Genomic DNA, 26,346 nt, shown 5'->3' on the forward strand with positions numbered 1-26,346 from the left:
GGGCAGCGGTTTGGACCCCGGGAGCTATTGGGGGTTTTAGCCTTCGACCAATCAGAGGCTGTGAGTATCCCAAAGGTCCGGCCTCAAGAAGCCATGCCAGAGCTGAGCGATGAGGAAAGATTGACATGGCTGCAGTCCTTAATGATATTAGTAATGCATTTAGGAGAACCCATTATTCAACGCGTGTGCACTAGTACTAAACAATTAATAAACCATGGACTATTACCATTTCTATTAAGGGATGCTTCTGGATAATGTCTAAATATAAAACTGTTTCTGTTAAAAAAAAAGGGGGAGAGGACTGTCTTTAGCAGCCAAGTTAGTTTCTATCAATCAATGTATTTTGGGTACTGTATTTTATTGTAAAAAAAAATGGGTACTGTTTTTGATAAACACCCCAGTCTCCCCATGAGAGTGACAGCAGAGCTCCCTGGCCCTTGCCTTCAGCCCCTGTTTTCAATCAGTCTGTCTAGCCCGCCGGTAGACAGAGAGGCCAACCAGGGCCCGATGGCGCGTGTCTGAGATGTCACGTCAGGCAAGTACTTCCTGTATGGCGGGGCAAGGTTTCAGCACGTCATTTGTCACCTCTATGGGAGGCAGCGAAGGGCTGGGCCCGAGTCCAAGTCTAGCCAAGTCTGCCAACCCCTGGGAAAGCGGCAAGAGAGGGGAGAGGGGTCCTCGTACCCTAGAAGAAGAGGTCCAGTCCAACCGTTCATTTTGCGAGTAATAGGGGCTGGAGGCTGATAGGCCAGGCCAGGCCAGAGGGTAAGGTGGGATTGACACGTCTGTCACAGATGGAGATGTGCTGCAGTGTGCCAGACCGTCACAGCCTCGTGACGTCACAGCCTCTTCGTCTCAGATCTGGCCATATTTCTGGTCGAGGGAGAGAGAGAGTGATGATAAATTACTGCTTTCTTGTAATTAACCGAAATGATGGAGGTGGCTTGTTTGGTTAGAGGGTGGAGAGAGGAGAGGAGGCTGGGGGAGGAGGGGAGAGAAGGAAGGGCGAGGATTGGGGAGTTTCCTGCCATGGCCCAGGTGAGGTGTAGCTGGGCCGGTCTGGACTGAGATGGAGGTGGGGGGGTGGGGAGGGGGTGCTGCCACTGTTTATTTTCAAAGCTTCAGCTCTAGCTGTGCATTGGATGGGGAGCCACCCAGCCTCTCCCGACTACATCCCTCCCTAGTCTTGCCTTTTTCTGTAGTCCGACCCTTCTTTCTACATTTTGAGTAAAAACAAAAGAGCAGGATGCAGGCGCAGACTCTCACCCTCATGGTCAGCCCCGTGCAGCACCCAAAATCAGAAAGGAATTAGTAATCAGTATAAGAGCACATGCACCACACACGGGAATGCATACACACACAGACTGTTGGGTCCCGGCCGAAATTACAGCAATTGCGTTTACCTTGGCTACACAAACAAAGACAGACAATGTAAATATTGAATTAACTAATAATTTATTTGTCATTTACTATTTAAAGTCAGTGGTCATTGCATCAGAGGAAAATGTATAAGGAAGACTTCATAATGACACAAGTGAAGAAAGGGGGGTGCATGGGGCGGAAGGCAACACCCCAAGGCAGATGGACAATGTCTGTGTGAGTAGTGCACCATACGTTAACTCTGTGGCCAGAACGTCATGAGGAGGAAAGGGGAGGCAGCATTTCACTGAATGACCATGTGCAAGATTTCACATATTTCATAAGTAGTCTTATGGTTCGAGCCCTGAATGCTGAATGGCTGACAGCCGTGGTATACCAGACCGTATACCACGGGTATGACATAACATTTCTTTGTACTGCTGTAATTACGTTGGTAACCAGTTCATAATAGCAATAAGGCACCGTGGGAGCTTTGTGGTATATGGCCAATATACCACGGGTAAGGTCTGTATCCAGGCACTCCGCGTTGTGTCGTGCTAAGAATAGCCCTTAGCCGTGGTATATTGGCCATATACCACACCCCCTAATGCCTTATTGCTTAAATAACACCTGGTGGCAGTAGGTCTACTGTTGTGGTCACAATCATTTTGGGCTTGGATATGTACCTAAATGTTGTATGTATAATCATTTAGTTTGTCTCTCTGGCTTGTTAGGTCAGGAATTGGCTGAGCAAAGACAATGACAGAAACAGTATGGGCAGTTCAGTACGTATTTACATATTATACTCAATGGGCAAATGCTCTCCTACAACCTCTTTAACCTTAACTCACTTTTCCTCACTTTCCATGTGTGTGTATATCTCTTTGTTTTAAAAAGGTACTAACGAAGGTATTAACGAACACATTCATTCACAAACACACTTTTCTCTCGCTCTCCCTTCAAGCTCTCACACACACCCTCGCTCTCTTTCACTCTCACACACACACCTACCTGTGGACATTATAAATATTGCTAAAGGAAAACAAAGACAAAACCAAAACAAACAGCTTGGTAGTGGACCCCGGTTCCACTACCAAGCTGTTGGGCTTGTTAACGTAAAACAATGGGGTGACTCACCCTATGAAGACTGCAAAATGGCTTTCACGAGGGGCACGTTTCAATTTCTATACATCGGCAGGGTTTAATGAAGATTGTTACAGTATCTCTAGTCCAATATTCAGGGTGGCACAGATCAAAGAGGAAGAAAATGGAAACTGAGTGTAGTTATATTTGCCATGCTGGATATGATTTATAGCCTGGTCCCAGATCTGTTTGTGGGGTCTTGCCAACTCCTATGGCAAATTACCATAGGAGTTGGCAAGACAGCACAAACAGATCAGGGACCAGGCTATATGATGAAGTGTTGAAGTTCATACTTGAGCAGCTAGGCACTGTAGACAGTGCAGTATAACCCTGTGAGGAAGCAGGTTAGTTACGGGTGGAGTCTGAGAGGGGTTCTGGACATCCATCAAACCTGCCAACGCTATCCCCATATATCAGGCCATATATCAGGCCATGAAATAGTGGCTACTGTAGCAACACCTGTTAGACAGCTTGTCATGGACGGAAATACATGAATAATCAGATGATTTGGTTCTGCATTTTTGTGAAACTCCATCTCTGGGAATTCCTTTACTTCTACTTGGAAATGTCAGTGGTTCTGTCTGACCTCGTTACTGTTCTAAGAAATACAGTGACATATTACACCAACATTTACAGAAAACAACCTAGTTCACTTTGGTTATGGATAGGTTTTCAGAGCACTGTGCTACACAAATGTTGAACTAACATCGTAGGACGCAAACATTGATACATACACTACATGACCAATAGAATGTGGACACCTGCTTGTCAAACATCTCATTACAAAATCATGGGCATTAATGAAGTTGGTTCCCCTTTGCTGCTTTAACAGCCTCCACTCTTCTGGGAAGGCTTTCCACTAGATGTTGGAACATTGCTGTGGGGACTTGCTTCCATTCAGCTAAAGAGCATTAGTGAGGTCCCTGATGTTGGGCGATTAGGCCTTGCTCGCAGTCAATGGTCCAATTCATCCCAAAGGTGTTTGATGGGGTTGAGGTCAGGACTCTGTGCAGGCCCGGTCAAGTTCTTCCACACCCATCTTGACAAACCATTTCTGTATGGGCATCGCTTCGTGCACGGGGCATTGTCATGCTGAAATAGGAAAAGGCCTTCCCCAAATTGTTGTCACAAAGTTAGAAGCACAGAATCGTCTAAAATGTCATTGTAGCGTTAAGATTTCCCTTCACTGGAACTAAGGGGCCTAGCCCGAACCATGAAAAACAGACCATTATTCCTACTCCACCAAACTTTATCGTTGGCACTACGCATTGGGACAGATAGCATTCTCCTGGCATCCACCATACCCAGATTCGTCCGTCGAACTGCATTTTAGTGAAGCGCAATTCATCGCTCCAGAGAACGTTTTTCCACTGCTCCAGAGTCCAATGGCGGCTAGCTTTACACCACTCCAGCAGACACTTGGCATTCTGCTTGGTGATCTTAGGCTTGTGTGCAGCTGCTCGCCATGGAAACCCATTTCATGAAGCTTCCGAAGAGCAGCTCTTGTGCTGACGTTGCTTTGGAACTCGGTGTTGCAACCCAGGACAGACAAGTTTTACGCGTTACATGCTTCCGCACTCGGCTGTCCCGTTCGGTGAGCATGTGTGGCCTACCACTTTCGGCTGAGCCATTGTTGCTCCTAGACGTTTCCACTTCACAATAACATCACTTACAGTTGACCGAGGCAGCTCTAGTAGGGCAGAAATTTGATTAACTGACTTGTTGGAAAGGTGGTATCCTATCATGGTGCCACGTTGACAGTCACTGAGCTCTTCATTAATGTCAATGGAGATTGCATGGCTGTGTGCTCAATTTTATACACTTGTCAGCACTGGATGTGGCTGAAATAGCCAAATCCACTAATTTGAAGGGGTGTCCACATACTTTTGTATATATAGTGTATGAAGGAGGACCCACAACCAATACCCATAAAACTTAGTCTAGACAGACACAATGTGTGAACAAATTCTAAATCCATTCAGTTTTTTTTGGACTGACAATATTTAGTAAACATTCTTCGCTGCAAAAACATGATCTCAGAAGAAAGTACAATCATTCCATGTGTCTGTATGTAGTTTTTAACAGTTGGCATCGTCTCATTTATAGACACTGAGTGTACAAAACATTAGGAACATATTTTTGATATTGAGTTGCACCCCCTTTTGCTCTCAAAACAGCCTCAATTCGTCGGGGCATGGACTCTATTCGTGGAAAGCGTTCCACAAGGATGCTCGCCCATATTGACTCCAATGATTCCCACAGTTGTATGAAGTTGGCTGAATGTCCTTTGAGTGGTGGACCGTTCTTGATACACACAGAAAACTGTTGAGCGTGAAAAGACCGTTCTTGGTACACACAGAAAACTGTTGAACATGAAAAGACCGTTCTTGGTACACACAGAAAACTGTTGAGCGTGAAAAGACCGTTCTTGGTACACACAGAAAACTGTTGAGCGTGAAAAGACCGTTCTTGGTACACGTAAACAGGTCCTATTACCATTACCCGTTCAAAGGCACTGAAATATTTTGTCTCAATGGCACACAATCCGTCTCAATTATCTCAGGGCCTCAAAATCCTTCTTTATCCTTTCTACACTGATTGAAGTGTATTGAACAAATGACATCAATAAGGGAGCATAGCTTTCACCTGCATGGAAAAGAGCCTGCATGTTTGTACACTCAGTGTGGAAAACTCTAAATGAAAACAGGACTTACACCACTTAATAAGGACTGCAGCTGACTTCTGTCACTTATCTAAGAGACAGAAACACACATTACGGAACAGAAAGGAACAGAGGCCTGACAAGTAGAGAGGGAGAGACACTTCTGAGGGGCTTGAAAATGTGACAAACCAAACATAGCACTGCGGCCCACCAACCACTAGCATTACATTACTGCTCGCTAGAATGACCCCTTAACAATGTCTTTACGTTGTGCGCTCTTTTTAAATCAATGAAGTAAGGTCAAAGACAAACATCAGCATTAAGAGCAAACAGACGTTCCTTTGTGGTTTCGTTTCTGGCCTGATTTTCTCATTTTCTTGATTAAATGTAGGAACAGCCCGATGCATTATTGGCAACAGAAGAGAGCGGTCAGGTGTCGGCAAGATGACGAAGGGTGTTTCCTCTGGATTGTGATGTTAACATTTGTTAATTCCTTGCTCTGCTTATTGTAACTTTTTTCTTTGCATCGGACAGACCAGCAAAACCACAAACATGCAAATGTACAACAAACTTGTAGCTTAGAAGTTTCCGGACTCTACAGTTGAAAAGGGAGAGCTAAACCTTTTTCTGTTCTTCGTGAAATGGCACTCTTTGTTTTGAGCTCTTCTCTTGGCAAGCGATCACTAGTCCGTCATTGAACACATCGTCAAAAGTGGTAGAAAAAGAGAAAGACCGAAATAATAAACATATTGGTCACACAATGACATGTGACCTTTTTATCAACAAACACAGGAAGACATTATGCATAATATCCTCCTGAAGTTTGGGGAATTGGCTGTTGTTCTGTTCTGAAGTGGGCTACTTTCCACTCTGCTGGAGTCTCTCTCTCTCTCTCTCTAAAAAAAAATAATATATATATTTAGTCAGATAATGATGCATGGTTCAATTTCCTGCTCATGGTGTGAGGGCTTGCGGGGGGGGGGGGGGGGTGCATGGGTTCTGGGACTTCACTTAGATAGTGAGACAGTGTGTCGGTAGGAGTATAGGAATCTGAGAACAGAATTATGTGAATATAGAATAAAGGAGAAACATTATTAGAGTTTAGAGTTGGTCAGTCTCTAAGCAGTGTCACTGTCTGTCTATGACTGGATCTGTAGAACCAGTGAGTGAGTGGTGGGGTCATTGTCAACAGCGGTAGCGTGTAGACTAGAGTCTAGCAGGTGCCTCTGTCTGAAGTTATGTATATACTGCAATGGCGGTGGTGGTGAAAGTGAGGTTTGGAGGTGGAGAAGGGCCCCTGTGGGGACAGCCCTTGTTGTGGTGACGATCCTCTGTGGACGAGGATGCAGCCGTTGTGGGGTCTGGTCCAGAGATGCTACTGCAGGGAGTTGATGTCTACATATCTTACAAATGGAATAAGGGTACAAGGCAAAATGGCCTCTCTAGGCTAGTAATCTCAGTTGCGTAGAACAAGGTGGGGGTTTAGAGACAGTGAAACAGTGGTGGAGTAGGCAGACGAGCTGAGGTTGTGCAGTTTTTCTTTTCATTGGTTGCAGCCTGCATGAGGGACTTTGCTACAACACAAAAAAATCAGTCTCTCTCTCTCCGATTATCCGAGCTTCATAAATACTCCTGGTACAAGAACGGAAATGTGAACTCTGATAGTTTCAAAACACTAAAACATGGTGACAGAAGGGGGGACTAAAGCAGTCTGAAGGGGGGGTGGGGGGGTTGTGAGTGGGGGCAAGAGTGGACATTTTTGCTGTCGTTGTCATTTCATACCCTTTTTAATGGTCCCTTTTTAAGGCAGACCAATAGATAAGAGTCCCATGATTAAAGCACAAAATAAAAATTAAGTAGTTATATAATATACACAAAGTGGTCCTTAAACAGGCAAAATACATGCAGTCTCTGTAATGTGCAGTGTCCCCGCTTTGGGGTTCAGGGTTTTTAGGGAGTCGGTGGTGGGGTCGTGTTTGTGAACTAGCTGAGAGCTAGGAAGGGGTCATGGGGGGGTAGGAGTATGGGTGGGGGGTGGTGTTGGATGGGATGTGCTGCTCTCTCTCCCATCATGCTTTGCTGCACTTGCCGTTCTTCTCTTTGCGCTGGAATTTCCGTAGGCGCCGTGTCCAAATGTCTCTCCATTGGATGACCAGGCTGTTCTTATTGGCCAGGAGCCCTATTCGCTCTGCTCCTGCAGTGGCCCCTATGGCCCCTGGTCCAGCTCTGGGACCCCCAGGCACAGAACCCCCGGGCCCGGTTTCGCTAGTGCCCATAACCAGGAAGCGCTTGCTCATCTGGATTTTTGGACACTTGCAAGCCAGGTCCTTCATGTGAATCCACAGGACGTTGTCGCCCCGTTTGAGTGGCTCGCCACGGCTCTTGTAGACAGACACCACGCTGACAGAGAACTTGGCCCAGTCGCCCACCGTCTCCATGTCCAGCACGTTGACTTGCACCGCTGACGAGACACACAGACAAACCAACCATTACAACTGATGCAGGTACAGTACTAACAAAAATGAAAAACTAATTGAAAATACTTTTCAAAAGCCAGTAATAACATATAGCTACTAAAAATCATGTTTTGGAGTGCTGGGTTGATAATTCACTGTTATAAGTCACAGATCCAATATGGGTACTTTCTTTTTTCACCATATTCACCAATCATGTTTGATAAATAAATAGGCTGTATTCGTCTGTTCAATCACTCACCATAGTCTTTCTTGCAGTATTTCTTCATGTTGATCTTCAGATTCCCTTTCACTGGTTTGCAATATGACTCACAATCTGCTGATAAAAGAAAGAGTACCTTTTACACACACAAATAGGCAGTCTCACGTCTCGAAGTCCGGTCTCACGTCTAGAAGTCCGGTCTCACGTCTCGAAGTCCGGTCTCACGTCTCGAAGTCCGGTCTCACGTCTCGAAGTCCGGTCTCACGTCTCGAAGTCCGGTCTCACGTCTCGAAGTCCGGTCTCACGTCTCGAAGTCCGGTCTCACGTCTAGAAGTCCGGTCTCACGTCTCGAAGTCCGGTCTCACGTCTAGAAGTTCAGTCTCACGTCTAGAAGTTCAGTCTCACGTCTAGAAGTTCAGTCTCACGTCTCGAAGTCCAGTCTCAAGTCTAGAAGTCCAGTCTCACGTCTCGAAGTCCGGTCTCACGTCTCGAAGTCCGGTCTCACGTCTCGAAGTCCAGTCTCACGTCTCGAAGTCCAGTCTCACGTCTCGAAGTCCGGTCTCACGTCTCGAAGTCCGGTCTCACGTCTCGAAGTCCAGTCTCACGTCTAGAAGTCCAGTCTCACGTCTCGAAGTCCGGTCTCACGTTTCGAAGTCCGGTCTCACGTCTCGAAGTCCGGTCTCACGTCTCGATGTCCGGTCTCACGTCTCGAAGTCCGGTCTCACGTCTCGAAGTCCGGTCTCACGTCTAGAAGTTCAGTCTCAAGTCTAGAAGTCCAGTCTCAAGTCTAGAAGTCCAGTCTCACGTCTCGAAGTCCAGTCTCACGTCTCGAAGTCCGGTCTCACGTCTCGAAGTCCAGTCTCACGTCTCGAAGTCCGGTCTCACGTCTCGAAGTCCGGTCTCACGTCTCGAAGTCCAGTCTCACGTCTCGAAGTCCAGTCTCACGTCTAGAAGTCCAGTCTCACGTCTCGAAGTCCGGTCTCACGTTTCGAAGTCCGGTCTCACGTCTCGAAGTCCGGTCTCACGTCTCGAAGTCCGGTCTCACGTCTCGAAGTCCAGTCTCACGTCTAGAAGTCCAGTCTCACGTCTAGAAGTCCAGTCTCACGTCTGGAAGTCCAGTCTCACGTCTGGAAGTCCAGTCTCACGTCTGGAAGTCCAGTCTCACGTCTGGAAGTCCAGTCTCACGTCTGGAAGTCCAGTCTCACGTCTGGAAGTCCAGTCTCACATCTGGAAGTCCAGTCTCACATCTGGAAGTCTAACTTGCTGGGGATAGTTACACACTTACACACAAAACAGGACATTGACAGATATAGGGACTATTACGCACATAACCAGACAATAGTTACACACTGGAGATGATAAAAAAGTGAAGATGGTGACATGGTTACATTTTCAGAACTCTTACACACTTAAGACTGTTTCACATTAGAAGTTGGAATACACATTAGGAATCATTACAAGCAGCAGGCTTTTGCACACTGAAAACACACACCAAGAGTGTTTTCAATTAAATGCACATATCACACACACGTAGCACACACACATACACACCAAGAGGCACAAACATACACACGCACCCACACACAGGCCCGCAAACACACACACACACACAGGCAATCACACAAACGGCCGCATGCGCACACGCACACACACACCACATGTGCCGTGGTTCTGAGACAGGCGCCTGGATAGAGGAAATGTTAGGTTTGGTCGGGTTAGTTGGAGTAAAATACGACCTTAGACAAATCACATGTAAGCCCCTGCAATAACCGGTGGGGGAGTCGCGGCCAGTGAAATATTGCAGAGGGGGGGAAAGTGTTCCGTTTGACATGGCTTCCTGCCTTTCTGGGGCCCAGAGAATAGACAGCGTGCATGGAAGTGGTCATGGTTGGATGGCTGGGAGACCACGACCAGAAAGAAACCACAAAGCTGACCGCCGTACGGAGGAAGAAGCTGCCCTGTGGTCGATGTGTTTCTCTTGACCATGTTTAGTGGGTGTTGCATCATTGGTGTGTAAACTAGAGAGGTTGAATAACTTTTGCAGTTGATCGACTCCATACATACTGCAGTACGGATTTGATTAAATTGAACCCATAGAGATCTATATAGGACATTAGAAAACACATGACTATTAAAATGGCCTATTGGCTTTGATGTCACTGCAGTGGGAGTTGTGACAAAAGGACATGGGGTCAAGCATGTTCATTAAACCACCCCTACAGTACTAGTTCTGCCTACAGTTTGCGATTATAAAAGGATGGTGTACTTTAATATATGGTTTGGTTTAAAAGGTCACAGAGGGACACAGAGTTGCTGACCTGACTTCTAGTGAGCAAGCCAGGGAGCTTGGTGTCTGATCTCATTTTATTCAGGCTTTTGAAAGGGAAACACGGAAAAGTCCAGAAGACACCAGGTTGCATTTACAGCTAGCGTAAAAATCGCAAAGACACTGAGCCCGGGTATCTGCGAACTCCCTGGTCTCCCTCTCTAGCTGCCTTCAAAGTGAAAACATTCAGAAGTTGTGAAGGGAAGCGGTCTCGCCCTCCAAAACCAAACTAAATAAAAGTGATTGCTTGCAGGGATGTGGCCCAAGAAACGGTTTCTGGGTAAGTCGCATACGCTCGTTTTGCTGAGGGTTTGGAGAGAGCTGGAACAGACTAGGGCAGGAGGAGGAGGGGGAGGAGGACGAGAGAGGAGGCCGAGGAGCCAGTAAAAATGTCAGGGAGTCTTGGCCCATATATCAGAGTGATGGACCTTTTATTAGTGACAAGCAGAGAGAGAGAGGCCAGAGCAGCTGCCTAGTGCCTATACCTCTCACTCACAGCAGCTTTCAATAAACCACAGTTAAACAAACCTGGGTAAATGTGTGTGTGAGTATGTGAAAGAGAGAGAGGATTTGGTATGAGTGCGTGGGTGCGTGAATTGTGGAAGGGGCGCATTGAATGAATTGATGAAGTAGGCCACACTGAATCTGTCATGGGGAGAGCTGAATAAATCTGTTGAATGTCGAACTATCGGAGTGGAGAGAAAACACACTTAGTGATGTGGGAGAGCAGTTCAACCGGCCAGTCAAGTAGAAAAGGAAGGTTCAACCTGCTCCCTGGCTTTTAACCATAGGGGCTTGGGCTATAAAGTGTTGTTTGTGTACATATATGCTTGCGCGTGTGTATGTACGGTATGCATATAAGGTCTTATTTTTCTTAAAATTGCATTGTTGGTTAAGGGATTGTATGTAAGCATTTCACTGTAAGGTCGACACCTTTTGTATTCGGTGCATGTGACAAATAACATTTGATTTGATACACACTATATGTAATACAAAGTATGTGGACACACCTTCAAATTAGTGGATTCGGTTATTTCACCCATACCCATTGCTGACAGGTGTATAAAATCGAGCACAATGCCATGCAATCTCCATAGACAAACATTGTCAGTAGAATGGCCTTACTGAAGAGCTCAGTGTCAATAACTTCTGGTGCGCTATGTCTAATACTAAAGAAGTCTCGAGGTATTGCTCGCCTGAGGTAAAATACCTCATGATAAGCTGTAGACCACACTATCTACCAAGAGAGCTCACATCTATATAATTCGTAGCTGTCTATTTACCACCACAAACCGATGCTGGCACTAAGACCGCACTCAGCGAGTTGTATAAGGGCATAAACGAACAAGAAAATCCTCATCCAGAAACGACGCTCCTAGTGGCCAGGGACTTTAATGCAGGCACATTTAAATCCATTTTATCTCATTTATTATTATAATTATTTTTTACTTTTACCCCTTTTTCTTTCCAATTTCGTGGTATCCAATTCCAGTCTTGTCTCATCGCTGCAACTCCCATACGGACTCAGAAGAGGCAAAGGTCGAGAGCCGCGCAAACTACAAAACAAAACCCAACCAAGCAGCACTGCTTCGTGACACAATGCCCACTTAACCCGGAAGCCAGCCGCACCAATGTGTCAGTGGAAACACCATGCACCTGGCAACCATGTCAGTGTGCACTGCGCCCGGCCTGCCACAGGAGTTGCTAGTGCGAGATGGGATAAGGACATCCCTGCTGGCCAAACCCTCCCCTATACCGGATGATGCTCGGCCAATTGTGCACCGCCCCATGGGTTTCCCGGTCGTGGCCGGCTGTGACAGAGCCTGGACTCAAACCCAGATTCTCGACTGGCACTGCTAGCACTGCGATGCAGTGCCTACGACCACTGCGCCTTAGGCCACTGCGCCACTCAGGAACCCGGTTTTACCTCATTTCTACCAGCATGTTACATGTGCAACCAGAGGGGGAAAACTCTAGACCGCCTTTACTCCATTACAGGCAGCATCTGCACCGAACTAAAGGTTAGAGCTTCCGCTTTTAAGGAGGGGGACACTAATCCGGATGCTTATAAGAAATCCCGCTATGCCCTCAGACGAATCATCAAACAGGCAAAGCGTCCATACAGGACTCAGATTGAAGCCTACTACACCGGCTCTGAAGCTTGTCGGCCACGAGCTGCCCAGTAACAAGAGCCGACCAGACAAGCTAAATGCCTTTTATGCTTGCTTTGAGGCAAGCAACACTAAAGCATGCATGAGAGCACTAGCTGTTCAAGACGACTGTGTGATCACATAGACAATGTGAGCAAGACCTTTAAACAGGTCAACATTCACAAAGCTGCGAGGCCAAAGAGATGACCAGGTCGTGTACTCAAAGCATGCGTGGACCAACTGGCAAGTGTCTTCAATTACATTTTAAACCTCTCCCTGTAAGTCAGTAATATTTAAACAGACCAAAAAATGTCCTGTTCCCAAGATAGCGAAGGTAACATGCCTAAATGATTAACGCCCCGTAGCACTCACGTATGTAGCCATGAAGTGCTTTCAATGGCTGGTCATGGCTCACATCAACACTATCATGCCAGAAACCCTATGGCACGTTGTCCAATGGCACGTTGTGTTAGCTAATCCAAATATATAATTTTAAGGCTAACTGATAATTAGAAAACCCTTTTGAAAACTGAAAACTGTTATGCTGTTAAAAGAAGCAATAAAACAGGCCTTTAGAATATCTGGAGTTGAGAATCTGGAGTGTCAGCATTTGTGGGTTCGATTACAGGCTCAAAATGCGCAGAAACAAATAACTTATTTCTGAAACTCGTCAGTCTATTCTTGTTCTGAGAAATGAAGGCTATTCCATGCGAGAAATTGCCAATAAATTGAAGATCTCGTGCAATGCTGTGTACTACTCCCTTCACAGAAAAACGCAAACTGGCTCTAACCAGAATAGAAAGAGGAGTGGGAGGCCCCTGTGCACAACTGAGCAAGAGGACAAGTACATTAGAGTGTCTAGTTTGAGAAACAGACGCCTCACAAGTCCTCAACTGGCAGCTTCATTAAATAGTACCAGCAAAATACCAGTCTCAACGTCAACAGTGAAGAGACGACTCCGGGATGCTGGCCTTCTAGGCAGAGTTGCAAAGAAAAAGCCATATCTCAATAAAAAGAATAGATTAAGATGGGAAAAAGAACACAGACACTGGACAGAGGAACTCTGCCTAGAAGGCCAGCATCCCGGAGGTTCCTCTTCACTGTTGACATTGAGACTGGTGTTTATATATATCGTTGAGGTCGGAAGTTTACATACACCTTAGCCAAATACATTTAGGCAATGCTACCAAATACTAATTGAGTGTATGCAAACCTCTTACCCACTGGGAATGTGATGAAGAAATAAAAGCTGAAATAAATCACTCTCTACTATTATTATGACATTTCACATTCTTAAAATAAAGTGGTGGTCATAACTGGCTTAAGACAGGGAATTTTTACTAGGATTAAATGTCAGGAATTGTGAAACACTGAGTTTAAATGTATTTGGCTAAGGTGTATGTAAACTTCCGACTTCAACTGTATATGCACATCTGTGTGTGCGTTCCTGCATGTGTGTGCATGGTACCCTGGTACAGTGGCCAGCTGTGCAGCCCATGATATCAGTGGTAAAACCCTGGCTCAGGGCCAGTGTGTCTTTTCCCATGAAGAGTCACTTACTGATGGGCATTCACCTGGAAAACCCCCCATGAATTGCCCATTGACCCAGAAGAGCCGCGGCTGAAAACACACAATCACATGCATTGGCGGCTCTGGTTACTCTTGTTCCCCTGTCCCTATTCACAGCGCGGTGACAGGGAAAAATTGCAACTACCACCCCCTTGAACATACACAAACACGCGCACACACACACACACACGAAAGCGAGACATTTTCAGGTTTTGGGTTTCTGAGGGCCTTATGAAGGAGGAGAGGTATGTTCGTCTATGGTGGGCTGGGCGGGATGAGAGAGAGGGATGGATGGGACATTTGCCTGTATGTTGCCCATTTGTGCAGAGATGAATTGACGATAAACAATCTTTCTTGTTTGTTTGTCACAGTGGAAAAACACTTTCCCAGGGAAGCAAAAACACAGTGTATTGTGTGTATTGTGTGTGTGTGAGGGTTACAAGCCCAAGCAATGTGGTGAAAATTCCACCTAGCCTATCAGAGGGCAAGGTGGAACTGCTAAGCCTATTGGTGGGCTAGCTGTGGTCTGGCAGTTGGGCTGATGAGATGACACCACAACTGTCACGGCCGAGCTAGACATTGAAGTTATTTTAAGTTCCCTCCTATTGCAATTCCTTCAAGTTGAGACCAAGTCTGTCTTTGGCTCACTGTAGTGTTTTTTGGGGGGGACTAAAACACTACAGTGAATACTACAGTAAAGTGTGAAAAAACACTACAGTGAATATTATAGTATTTATACCATAGTATACGATAGTTTTTGTTCATGTGGGTTGTGAGAACTTCCAGGCCTTGCAGCACATATATTCTGCCCTGGGCCTTGCAAAGTGGACCGTATCTCAACCCAACTGTGAAAGCTGAGGAGGGGTTGATGTAGCGGTGGGAGGTATATCTGTGGTCGCTGCAGCGTTATGTCGTTAAAGCCGGTGATGAATCACAGGGCTGTGATTCCACGAGGCAAAAGCGTTAAAAAACGAGAGGGGGGATAAATGACCCAAACTGTAGGTCGCCAACACTCACACACCCCCCCCCCCCCCTTTAAGACAATGGAACATCTCACTTGGATTAAGAGCAGTCATGGAACATCAAAATAGAAACAGTTAGAAAGGGATGCCAGAAATCTTAAAAAGGGTGTTTATTTTCTCCTACACAGGTGTCAGGTGTGAAATGAGCCTTGGGGAGTAACTGACCTGCCGGTTCCTCTGTGCTGCTGCTGACCATGGCTGTAGGGTTCATCACTGGGATCTCTGAAACACATACACAGAACAACAGAGTTTTAACAAGAGCTTTATGGAAAAAATGTATGTCCATATAGTTGATGTAGACAGACATTGCTTTGGCCATATGCCTACTGTTTGCATATGTGGTCAAGCAGATTCGGTATTCCTGAATTCAATCACAGTTATTTGACATAGGAGGAAGACAGGAAGGAGGGTGTAGGTTGAAAATATCTACGTAAATACACAGTGATAAAGATATTGGCACACGCACACACACTTTGTGGAAATATACTTTGAATCGAATTCTCTTCCTCTGAGAACTGTAGCACCAAACAAACATATTGTGCAAGATATCAATGTATTTAAAAAATGGAAATATCAGACAGATGGCAAAGGAGGGAGCCACCTATAGCAGTAACATCTTTAGACAGATGCAAACTCCCTCAATACGCCTGATTAGCTCAACCAAAACCCTTCGCCGGTCTCGACCACAGTCAAAACAATCCCATCCCTATGGAATTCCCTCCAAAACAAGGTTCATTCTTCTATACAAATGCTAATACTACGCACAAAAAATGCTAATGCTAACAACAAATCCACTGCCTCAATGATAACAACAGGCTAATTGGACGCTGGCTTAGCATTGTTAGTGTGCACCCAGAGGGACTTGCCTTTCGACTGGGGAGTTAGAGGGAGGAGGACCGGGTTGGAGTCAAACAAACAGACGGGGGAAATTATGGACACCCCCACAAAGCAAAACAAATAGGGCATTGAGCTTTGGATTGCTTGGCAAAGGCAGGCAGGAGAGGAGAGCAGCTGGTCAGAGGCACGGCAAGCTGTGGGCGTGTCCTCTGAGGGTGAAGAGTTGAGGCGTAGATATTCAGAGGAAAAAAGGATATTGAGATGAGGGGCAGTGGTATCATACTAATTGGGCGTTAGCAGTCCTGGTCTCTGTGTCTTATTGTGTTAGGGGGAAGAAGGGCTTGACCGGGGACGGATGGATAGTAACAACAAAATGGATGGCGTTTTGGGAAGAGATGCCTTCGTACATGCACGAGCTGACAGACACACACTGAGGCCAATAAACACACTCTCCTCATTGGGTGTCTTCAGTGGCCCTGGAAAGTGTATGGTTGGTTAGTTGGCCGTGAGCGCCATTGTTTTCTCCTTTTTGCCCTCCACCATCTGCTCTGTAACACCAATGTAAAACCAACAACACAGCACCATGTGGCACGACGTGGTACGGCATAGCTTGGCATGGCACAGCGTGGTACAGCATGGTCTGTTGTGGCTTGTTCAGGGTTAGACAAGCCTGGTGTGTGTGTGTGTGTGTGTGTGTGTGTGTGTCTGGGTCATTGTGCCAAACCACATGGCAGAGCACGATGGCAAGCTACCCTCTATTCCTCCAGCCCGCAGGTGGTGGACCAGTGGTCCGATTCATACATACAAACACACACACACACACACACTCACTCACAGAGCACGCACACACAACACACAAACACACACGTGACTGTACTAAAGCCTGAACGGTAAACAAGTGCTGGGGTCTCAGAGTAGCACTGATCTACACCAGAACAGACCAGACCACCATGATGTGTGACTGATGCCAGATTGGAACCTTTCTATCCCTACCTTGCTTTCACCAGGGCAGGTTAACTGAGAACACATTCTCTTTTACAACCCGGCCAAAGAGTGAGCAAATGTTTCTGGGGTTATTGTCTAATTAATACTTTCTTTTAACAATTGCTGTGAAAGGCATCGAAAACTCTGACTTTCTCTTTCAAACACAGGCAATGGTGTCATCTGGCTATAGAAATGAGACCGGGAATGAAACAGGTGTACCTGCCATATTACATGTGTGGCTCTAAACATGGGTATCGTACACGGTTCACGGTTTCTCCAGTATCGTACATGGGTATGGTTTCTCCAGTATCGTACACGGTTCACGGTTTCTCCAGTATCGTACATGGGTATGGTTTCTCCAGTATCGTACATGGTTCACGGTTTCTCCAGTATCGTAGATGGGTATGGTTTGTCCAGTATCGTACATGGTTCACGGTTTGTCCAGTATCGTAGATGGTTCATGGTTTCTCCAGTATCGTACATGGGTATGGTTTCTCCAGTATCGTACATGGGTATGGTTTCTCCAGTATCGTACATGGTTCATGGTTTCTCCAGTATCGTACATGGGTATGGTTTCTCCAGTATCGTAGATGGTTCATGGTTTCTCCAGTATCGTACACGGTTCACGGTTTCTCCAGTATCGTACATGGGTATGGTTTCTCCAGTATCGTACATGGTTCACGGTTTCTCCAGTATCGTAGATGGGTATGGTTTGTCCAGTATCGTACATGGTTCACGGTTTGTCCAGTATCGTAGATGGTTCATGGTTTCTCCAGTATCGTACATGGTTCATGGTTTCTCCAGTATCGTACATTCTCCAGTATCGTACATGGGTATGGTTTCTCCAGTATCGTAGATGGTTCATGGTTTCTCCAGTATCGTACATGGTTCATGGTTTCTCCAGTATCGTACATGGGTATGGTTTCTCCAGTATCGTACATGGTTCATGGTTTCTCCAGTATCGTACATGGTTCATGGTTTCTCCAGTATCGTACATGGTTCATGGTTTCTCCAGTATCGTACATGGGTATGGTTTCTCCAGTATCGTACATGGGTATGGTTTTTCCAGTATCGTACATGGTTCATGGTTTCTCCAGTATCGTACATGGGTATGGTTTCTCCAGTATCGTACATGGTTCATGGTTTCTCCAGTATCGTACATGGGTATGGTTTCTCCAGTATCGTACATGGGTATGGTTTCTCCAGTATCGTACATGGGTATGGTTTCTCCAGTATCGTACACGGTTCACGGTTTCTCCAGTATCGTACATGGGTATGGTTTCTCCAGTATCGTACACGGTTCACGGTTTCTCCAGTATCGTACACGGTTCACGGTTTCTCCAGTATCGTACATGGTTCACGGTTTCTCCAGTATTGTACATTCTCCAGTATCGTACATGGGTATGGTTTCTCCAGTATCGTACATTCTCCAGTATCGTACATGGGTATGGTTTCTCCAGTATCGTACACGGTTCACGGTTTCTCCAGTATCGTACACGGTTCACGGTTTCTCCAGTATCGTACACGGTTCACGGTTTCTCCAGTATCGTACACGGTTCACGGTTTCTCCAGTATCGTACATTCTCCAGTATCGTACACGTTTCACGGTTTCTCCAGTATCGTACACGGATCACGGTTTCTCCAGTATCGTACACGGTTCACGGTTTCTCCAGTATCGTACACGGTTCACGGTTTCTCAGTATCGTACGCGGTTCACGGTTTCTCCAGTATCGTACGCGGTTCACGGTTACTCCAGTATCGTACGCGGTTCACGGTTTCTCCAGTATCGTACACGTTTCATGGTTTCTCCAGTATCGTAGATGGTTCACGGTTTCTCCAGTATCGTACACGGTTCATGGTTTCTCCAGTATCGTACATGGTTATGGTTTTTCCAGTATCGTACATGGTTCATGGTTTCTCCAGTATCGTACACGGTTCATGGTTTCTCCAGTATCGTACATGGTTCATGGTTTCTCCAGTATCGTACATGGTTCATGGTTTCTCCAGTATCGTACATGGGTCACAGTTTCTCCAGTATCGTACACGGTTCATGGTTTCTCCAGTATCGTACATGGGTATGGTTTCTCCAGTATCGTACATGGTTCACGGTTTCTCCAGTATCGTACATGGTTCACGGTTTCTCCAGTATCGTACATGGTTCACGGTTTCTCCAGTATCGTACACGGTTCATGGTTTCTCCAGTATCGTACACGGTTCACGGTTTCTCCAGTATCGTACATGGTTCACGGTTTCTCCAGTATCGTACATGGTTCACGGTTTCTCCAGTATCGTACATGGTTCACGGTTTCTCCAGTATCGTACATGGTTCATGGTTTCTCCAGTATCGTAGATGGTTCACGGTTTCTCCAGTATCGTACATGGTTCATGGTTTCTCCAGTATCGTACATGGTTCACGGTTTCTCCAGTATCGTACACGGTTCATGGTTTCTCCAGTATCGTAGATGGTTCACGGTTTCTCCAGTATCGTACATGGTTCATGGTTTCTCCAGTATCGTACATGGGTCACAGTTTCTCCAGTATCGTACACGGTTCATGGTTTCTCCAGTATCGTACATGGGTATGGTTTCTCCAGTATCGTACATGGTTCACGGTTTCTCCAGTATCGTACATGGGTATGGTTTCTCCAGTATCGTACATGGTTCACGGTTTCTCCAGTATCGTACATGGTTCACGGTTTCTCCAGTATCGTACACGGTTCATGGTTTCTCCAGTATCGTACATGGGTATGGTTTCTCCAGTATCGTACATGGTTCACGGTTTCTCCAGTATCGTACATGGGTATGGTTTCTCCAGTATCGTAGATGGTTCATGGTTTCTCCAGTATCGTAGATGGTTCACGGTTTCTCCAGTATCGTACACGGTTCATGGTTTCTCCAGTATCGTACATGGGTATGGTTTCTCCAGTATCGTACATGGTTCACGGTTTCTCCAGTATCGTACATGGTTCACGGTTTCTCCAGTATCGTACATGGTTCACGGTTTCTCCAGTATCGTACACGGTTCATGGTTTCTCCAGTATCGTAGATGGTTCACGGTTTCTCCAGTATCGTACACGGTTCATGGTTTCTCCAGTATCGTAGATGGTTCACGGTTTTTCCAGTATCGTACATGGGTATGGTTTCTCCAGTATCGTACATGGTTCATGGTTTCTCCAGTATCGTACACGGTTCATGGTTTCTCCAGTATCGTACACGGTTCATGGTTTCTCCAGTATCGTACATGGGTATGGTTTCTCCAGTATCGTACATGGGTATGGTTTCTCCAGTATCGTACATGGTTCATGGTTTCTCCAGTATCGTACATGGGTATGGTTTCTCCAGTATCGTACACGGTTCACGGTTTCTCCAGTATCGTACATGGGTATGGTTTCTCCAGTATCGTACATGGTTCATGGTTTCTCCAGTATCGTACATGGGTATGGTTTCTCCAGTATCGTACACGGTTCATGGTTTCTCCAGTATCGTACACGGTTCATGGTTTCTCCAGTATCGTACATGGGTATAGTTTTTCCAGTATCGTACATGGTTCACGGTTTCTCCAGTATCGTACATGGTTCATGGTTTCTCCAGTATCGTACATGGGTATGGTTTCTCCAGTATCGTACATGGTTCACGGTTTCTCCAGTATCGTACATGGTTCATGGTTTCTCCAGTATCGTACATGGGTATGGTTTCTCCAGTATCGTACATTCTCCAGTATCGTACATGGGTATGGTTTCTCCAGTATCGTACATGGTTCATGGTTTCTCCAGTATCGTACATGGGTATGGTTTCTCCAGTATCGTACATGGTTCACGGTTTCTCCAGTATCGTACATGGTTCATGGTTTCTCCAGTATCGTACATGGGTATGGTTTCTCCAGTATCGTACATTCTCCAGTATCGTACATGGGTATGGTTTCTCCAGTATCGTACATGGTTCATGGTTTCTCCAGTATCGTACATGGGTATGGTTTCTCCAGTATCGTACATTCTCCAGTATCGTACATGGGTATGGTTTCTCCAGTATCGTACATGGTTCATGGTTTCTCCAGTATCGTACACGGTTCATGGTTTCTCCAGTATCGTACATGGGTCACAGTTTCTCCAGTATCGTACATGGTTCATGGTTTCTCCAGTATCGTACATGGGTATGGTTTTTCCAGTATCGTACATGGTTCATGGTTTCTCCAGTATCGTACACGGTTCACGGTTTCTCCAGTATCGTACATGGTTCATGGTTTCTCCAGTATCGTACATGGTTCATGGTTTCTCCAGTATCGTACACGGTTCATGGTTTCTCCAGTATCGTACATGGGTCACAGTTTCTCCAGTATCGTACATGGTTCATGGTTTCTCCAGTATCGTACATGGGTATGGTTTTTCCAGTATCGTACATGGTTCATGGTTTCTCCAGTATCGTACACGGTTCACGGTTTCTCCAGTATCGTACATGGGTATGGTTTCTCCAGTATCGTACATGGTTATGGTTTCTCCAGTATCGTACATGGGTATGGTTTCTCCAGTATCGTACATGGGTATGGTTTCTCCAGTATCGTACATGGGTATGGTTTCTCCAGTATCGTAGATGGTTCACGGTTTCTCCAGTATCGTAGATGGTTCATGGTTTCTCCAGTATCGTACATGGTTCATGGTTTCTCCAGTATCGTACATGGGTATGGTTTCTCCAGTATCGTACATGGTTCATGGTTTCTCCAGTATCGTACATGGTTCATGGTTTCTCCAGTATCGTACATGGTTCATGGTTTCTCCAGTATCGTACATGGTTCATGGTTTCTCCAGTATCGTACATGGTTCACGGTTTCTCCAGTATCGTACATTCTCCAGTATCGTACATGGGTATGGTTTCTCCATTATGTTACACACACAGAGCCACTCACAACAATCATGCACACCATGATGGATGTTTTTGAAAGATGGTTCATCAATACATGACGCTTCCCTCATGAGAATGTGTTCCTGCTTTGGGGCCTCCCCTGTGTCATAAAGTCATTGACATGCACTTAACAGAAGCACATATTCACTTCAGTCATCAGTGGAAGTACTGTTTTTGCAATCAGTGGCCTTGTGTGTTTGTGGCTGTGAGTATATGCAAGCAGTTTGTTTGAGTGTGACTTGTGAGTGTGACCCATAATTGTGAAACCTACGTGTCTGCTTGTGTGTGTATGTATGTGTGAGCTACAAGAGCTATAAGTGAATATGTGACCTGCGAGTGTGCGTGAGGGTGACCTGCAAGCTATGAGTGTGTGTGTATGTGATCTACTCACTGATGCAGGGGGCCACGGGCGAGCGGCTCTGCTGGTAGCCCTTGGCACAGCGGTTGCAGGCAATGCCCGTCACGCCGTCCTTACAGGGGCACTGGCCCGTCGTCTGGTTACATGTCTTCCCTGCCGCACCCACCGGGTGGCAGTCACAGGCTGGAGAGAGGGAGGGAGGTGAGAGGGAGAGAGAAGACAAGATGTGGCATTTTGAGAAACAATCAATGGTTTGTCACACAGATGTTAAGTGTCACTTTCAAGGTTTATTTGAGACTCGACTCAAACACGATGGCATTTTGAACCCTTTCATGAATAGGCTCCGTATTACAACACATCCTAGTTAATCATCATCTGCCATAGTATTCCACAGTATTCCAGATGCAACGGGACTGGGTGTTCCTCTAGTCTATTTCCTCTATCCTCCAGACTGTAGGTCTGAGATTACTCCTGCTCACTTGGGCTACACTGCCACTGTCGCCTCCAGGTTTTGGGACCTGGCAATACCCTGCAAAGGTGTGTTTGTGCGCATGCATACGTGTGTGTTTGTGCTCATGCATACATGTGTGTTTGTGCGTGCAAGTGCATACATGTATTTATGTGTGTTTGCATATGTTTGTGTGGACAGGGAAGAAAAGCCTCCATTTGTCTAGTCTCTCAAGTGCTACGCTGGTGCCTGTGTGTGTGTGACACACTGACACACACACCCACTCTGCCGTTTCATCGCTTCCCGAAAATCCGCCCGCCGCCCGCCGCCCGCCGAGTGCCAACAGAAATACGCCAGCCAGAAAGAGTCCCAGTCCCTCTGTCCTTCATGGTATGCTCTGGCTGTCCAAACGCACATTGAGCAATAGAGGGCTTTTTATGTCTAAAAAGCTGCAGAATACAAGACTCGGCTTGTCGGTCAACTCTTCTCTTCCAAGAGCTCTTTACAAGGTGACAGAGAGGAGACAGAGACGAAGAGAGAGAGAGAAGCAGAACAGGGGAGAGGGACAAATACAGAGAAAGTGGAAAGAGTGTGAGAGAGAGAAAGAGAAAAATGGTGTGTTAAAATTGAGAGCGAGAGATAGAAAGAGAGAGGAGAGAAAGTAGAACAAAGAGAGAGACACAGAGTGGAAGAACAGTGAAAGGGAGAGGGTGAGAGATAACATGGTCCAAACTTTGCCTCTGGTGTGCTCATCATCATCAACAATACTAAATCTCCCTCACCTCACCTTGGCTCAACCCAGCTCAACAGTTAAAACAGAAATGTGAATGTGTTCTTTAAGAAACCACACACACACGCACACATACTATCAGAAGATAAACCTCTCCATCCACACACACTAAGTATCACCATTACACTTTACACTGGTCCAATTCGACAGACGTGACCCATCCTGACACATAAAAACACAAACTGTAATATCCCAGTAACATTCTGCTTTAAAGGGTGTGATTAAATGATTTGACTTGGCTTGAAACTGCAGTTCCTCTATCCAGAGTCAATAAAAAAACATGCTTTCAAAAAAAACAAACCTTAAATAATGAAATGGTACATTTTATCTTGTCGATCAGTTCTGGCATCGAGAATAGCTTTTGGCCAAAAAACCTTGAAAAAAATAGGGGAGGACGCCTCTTTTCCCCTACTTAATTAGAAAACACATTCGCTGAGTTGCAAAATGGCCAAAGCAAACTGCCTTACTTAAAGGGATACTTTGGGATTTTGGCAATGAGGTCCTTTATCTACTTCCCCAGAGTCAGAACTAGTGGATACTATTTTTATGTCTGGGCGTGAAGTTTGAAGGAAGTTGCTAACTAGCATTAGCTAGCGTGCTACCAACTAACTTCTACCATACTGGACACAGAGACATAAAAATGGTATCCACAAGTTCATCACACTCTGGGGAAGTAGTTCACGGGCATCATTGCAACAATCCCGAAGTATCCCTGCAACTGTAATGTGATAGCTGGTAATTGTCCTCTCGCTTTCATAAAAACAACAAGAAATGGCGAAAGAAGCATTTGGGGAAAACCCAGTAACCAAATAGTCTCTGATAGGGCCTGCCAAGGAATGGCAGCTGCTAACAGGAGTTTTCAGGGCCTTGCATTGTTGTTCCCCTTAGTATGAATCGGTTTATTTAAAAAAAAAAAAATGTTGTGGACTTATCAGCTGTTTCATTAACACGTCTAAAGGAGCACCAATCCCAGGGATGCCCAAAATTCCCAAAAAGAGATGGAGGCCCCGTCCACGCTGCACCTAGGCACAGGAACAAGTTCGGAGCGTTTGGCAGTAGAGAAGTCACATGGCAGACATGGAACAAAACAGGAACTAAGTCGTACCAGAAGTACCTTGAGTCCGGACCCACATTTGACTTTCAACCTCCCTGTGCGTCACCCCACTCAATACAGACTAACACTGTACTACAAACCCTGCCAAACCACAGCCAATCAAAGCCTTCCGTGAGTTTGGAGCCGGGTCAGGTGGTGGGGATTTTGCACGGAATGTGAGCTGTCAGATTTACGAAGCAAATGAACAGATGCTTTTTGACACTCCAGCCTAACGGAACAGCCACATGTGTGTCTGAAGAACCCCCCCACCCGAACACACCCTCCCTCATTACCAGCTCGCGTGGTACTGACTCCCTCAGTTCGTTTTGTTTCGTCAAACCAGCATTTGTTCCCCTGCTCCGGTCTGTTCTTGCATCTGTTTTTTAGTCCTTCCCAGTTTTGAGGTCCTGTCTGCCCTGACCCTGCCGTTCTATACCTTTCCCCATCTCTCTGGATTACTGACCTCTGTCTGCCCTGACCCTGAGCCTGCCGTTCTATACCTTTCCCCAGCTCTCTGGATTACTGACCTCTGCCTGCCCTGACCCTGAGCCTGCCGTTCTATACTTTTCCCCACCTCTCTGGATTACTGACCTCTGTCTGCCCTGACCCTGAGCCTGCCGTTCTATACCTTTCCCCACCTCTCTGGATTACTGACCTCTGTCTGCCCTGACCCTGAGCCTGCCGTTCTATACCTTTCCCCACCTCTCTGGATTACTGACCTCTGTCTGCCCTGACCCTGAGCCTGCCGTTCTATACCTTTCCCCACCTCTCTGGATTACTGACCTCTGCCTGCCTTTGACCTGTCGTTTGCCTGCCCTTGTATTAGAAATGCACTTTTGTTTCTTTCGACACGGTCTGCATCTGGGTCATACCTGAAACCTGATAGGCATGGGCATTTTTGTATTGGCTCATCTTGGATTTCCTAATTCCCTTTCTATAAAGTTATTCTATAAAAATGATTTAGCTCCACTTCAGAAGCTACTTGGAGGTGTCAATACATTCAGTATTGAGTCTATTTGTGGCATTCTGTTGGAAAGTGCTGCTGACCCACTCAACGGTCTGAATTTGAAATCCATTCATTCTAGTCAACATAGATGCCAACATTACAACATGTTAGGAGGCACATAACGGGCTGACATTGAAGACCTCATAGGTAAGACTGGTTACAGTCACACCGGTGATGGCCTGCAAGTTTCTTTAATTTGCTGGCTGTTTTTATACACGTAGCAGCATAAAGCCGTGGATTGAGAGTGGCAGCGGCCGCTGCCCCGGCGTGCAGGAGCTGAGAACCCCACGGAGAGGCACTGCGGTTGGGGGGTGGAGGGGGGTTGGGACCTGTGTGTGTGTGTTACCTAAGCACCAGGGTGTAACTGGGAGCAGATGGGAGAGACGCTGCCACTTGACCCTCCATCAGAGTCTGGCCTGTCCATTAAACTGGCAATCCTTAAAGAGTGTGTGTTGGACACTCACTCAAGCACGTGGACACACATTAGCACACACTCACACACATACACACACACACTGCAGGTCCGACATGGACACTCGTCCACAAAGGAGGTCTGATTGGAAGCAGGCAGACATTCCGCCCCCCCAACCCTCAAGACCTACCCGCCCATTCCTCACTTCCTTTAAACATAGGGGTGGCAGGTAGCCTAGTAGTTAGTGTGTTGGGCCAGTAACCGAAAGGTTGCTAGATTGAAACCTCCAGCTTTCAAGGTAAAAATCTGTCGTTCTGCCCCTGAATAAGGCAGTTAACCCACTGTTCCTGGGCTGTTATTGTAAATACGAATTTGTTCTTAACTGACTTGCCTAGTTAAATAAAATAAAATATTTATTTTAAAACACCTGTATTTTATTGCCGTTCCTCCACTTCAGACACACTGATCATATTTGAACCCCTGACCATTATCCTGGCCCTGTCACATGTGGACAAATATAATGAACACTGCGGCAGAGAAAAAGCTAGAACGAATCAGAGGATCAGAGAGAAGTAGAGAATAGATGAGAAGAGAGCTTGGTCCTCGCGAGAGGGAG

At 46.1% G+C, this 26,346-nt stretch overlaps 1 protein-coding gene across 2 annotated transcripts in view; it reads right to left on the bottom strand.

The window, feature by feature from the left end:
- Positions 1–4,287: 4,287 nt before the first annotated feature.
- The window catches only part of LOC110498800 (netrin-3), a 97,204-nt gene continuing 75,145 nt past the window's right edge, over positions 4,288–26,346 (bottom strand). Inside the window, exons 4-7 of one of the 2 annotated variants that reach the window (XM_021575429.2) lie at positions 22,015–22,164; positions 15,073–15,129; positions 7,880–7,954; positions 4,288–7,625 (exon numbers count right to left, since the gene is read on the bottom strand). In XM_021575429.2, coding sequence (XP_021431104.2) covers positions 7,234–7,625; positions 7,880–7,954; positions 15,073–15,129; positions 22,015–22,164 — 674 coding nt within the window. In that variant the 3' untranslated portion in view covers positions 4,288–7,233. Of the gene's footprint in view, positions 7,626–7,879; positions 7,958–15,072; positions 15,130–22,014; positions 22,165–26,346 lie in introns of both variants that reach the window. The other variant, XM_021575428.2, reaches the window with a different exon arrangement.

This window comes from Oncorhynchus mykiss, chromosome 20, assembly GCF_013265735.2.
Source record: "Oncorhynchus mykiss isolate Arlee chromosome 20, USDA_OmykA_1.1, whole genome shotgun sequence".
NCBI classification, from domain to species: domain Eukaryota; kingdom Metazoa; phylum Chordata; class Actinopteri; order Salmoniformes; family Salmonidae; genus Oncorhynchus; species Oncorhynchus mykiss.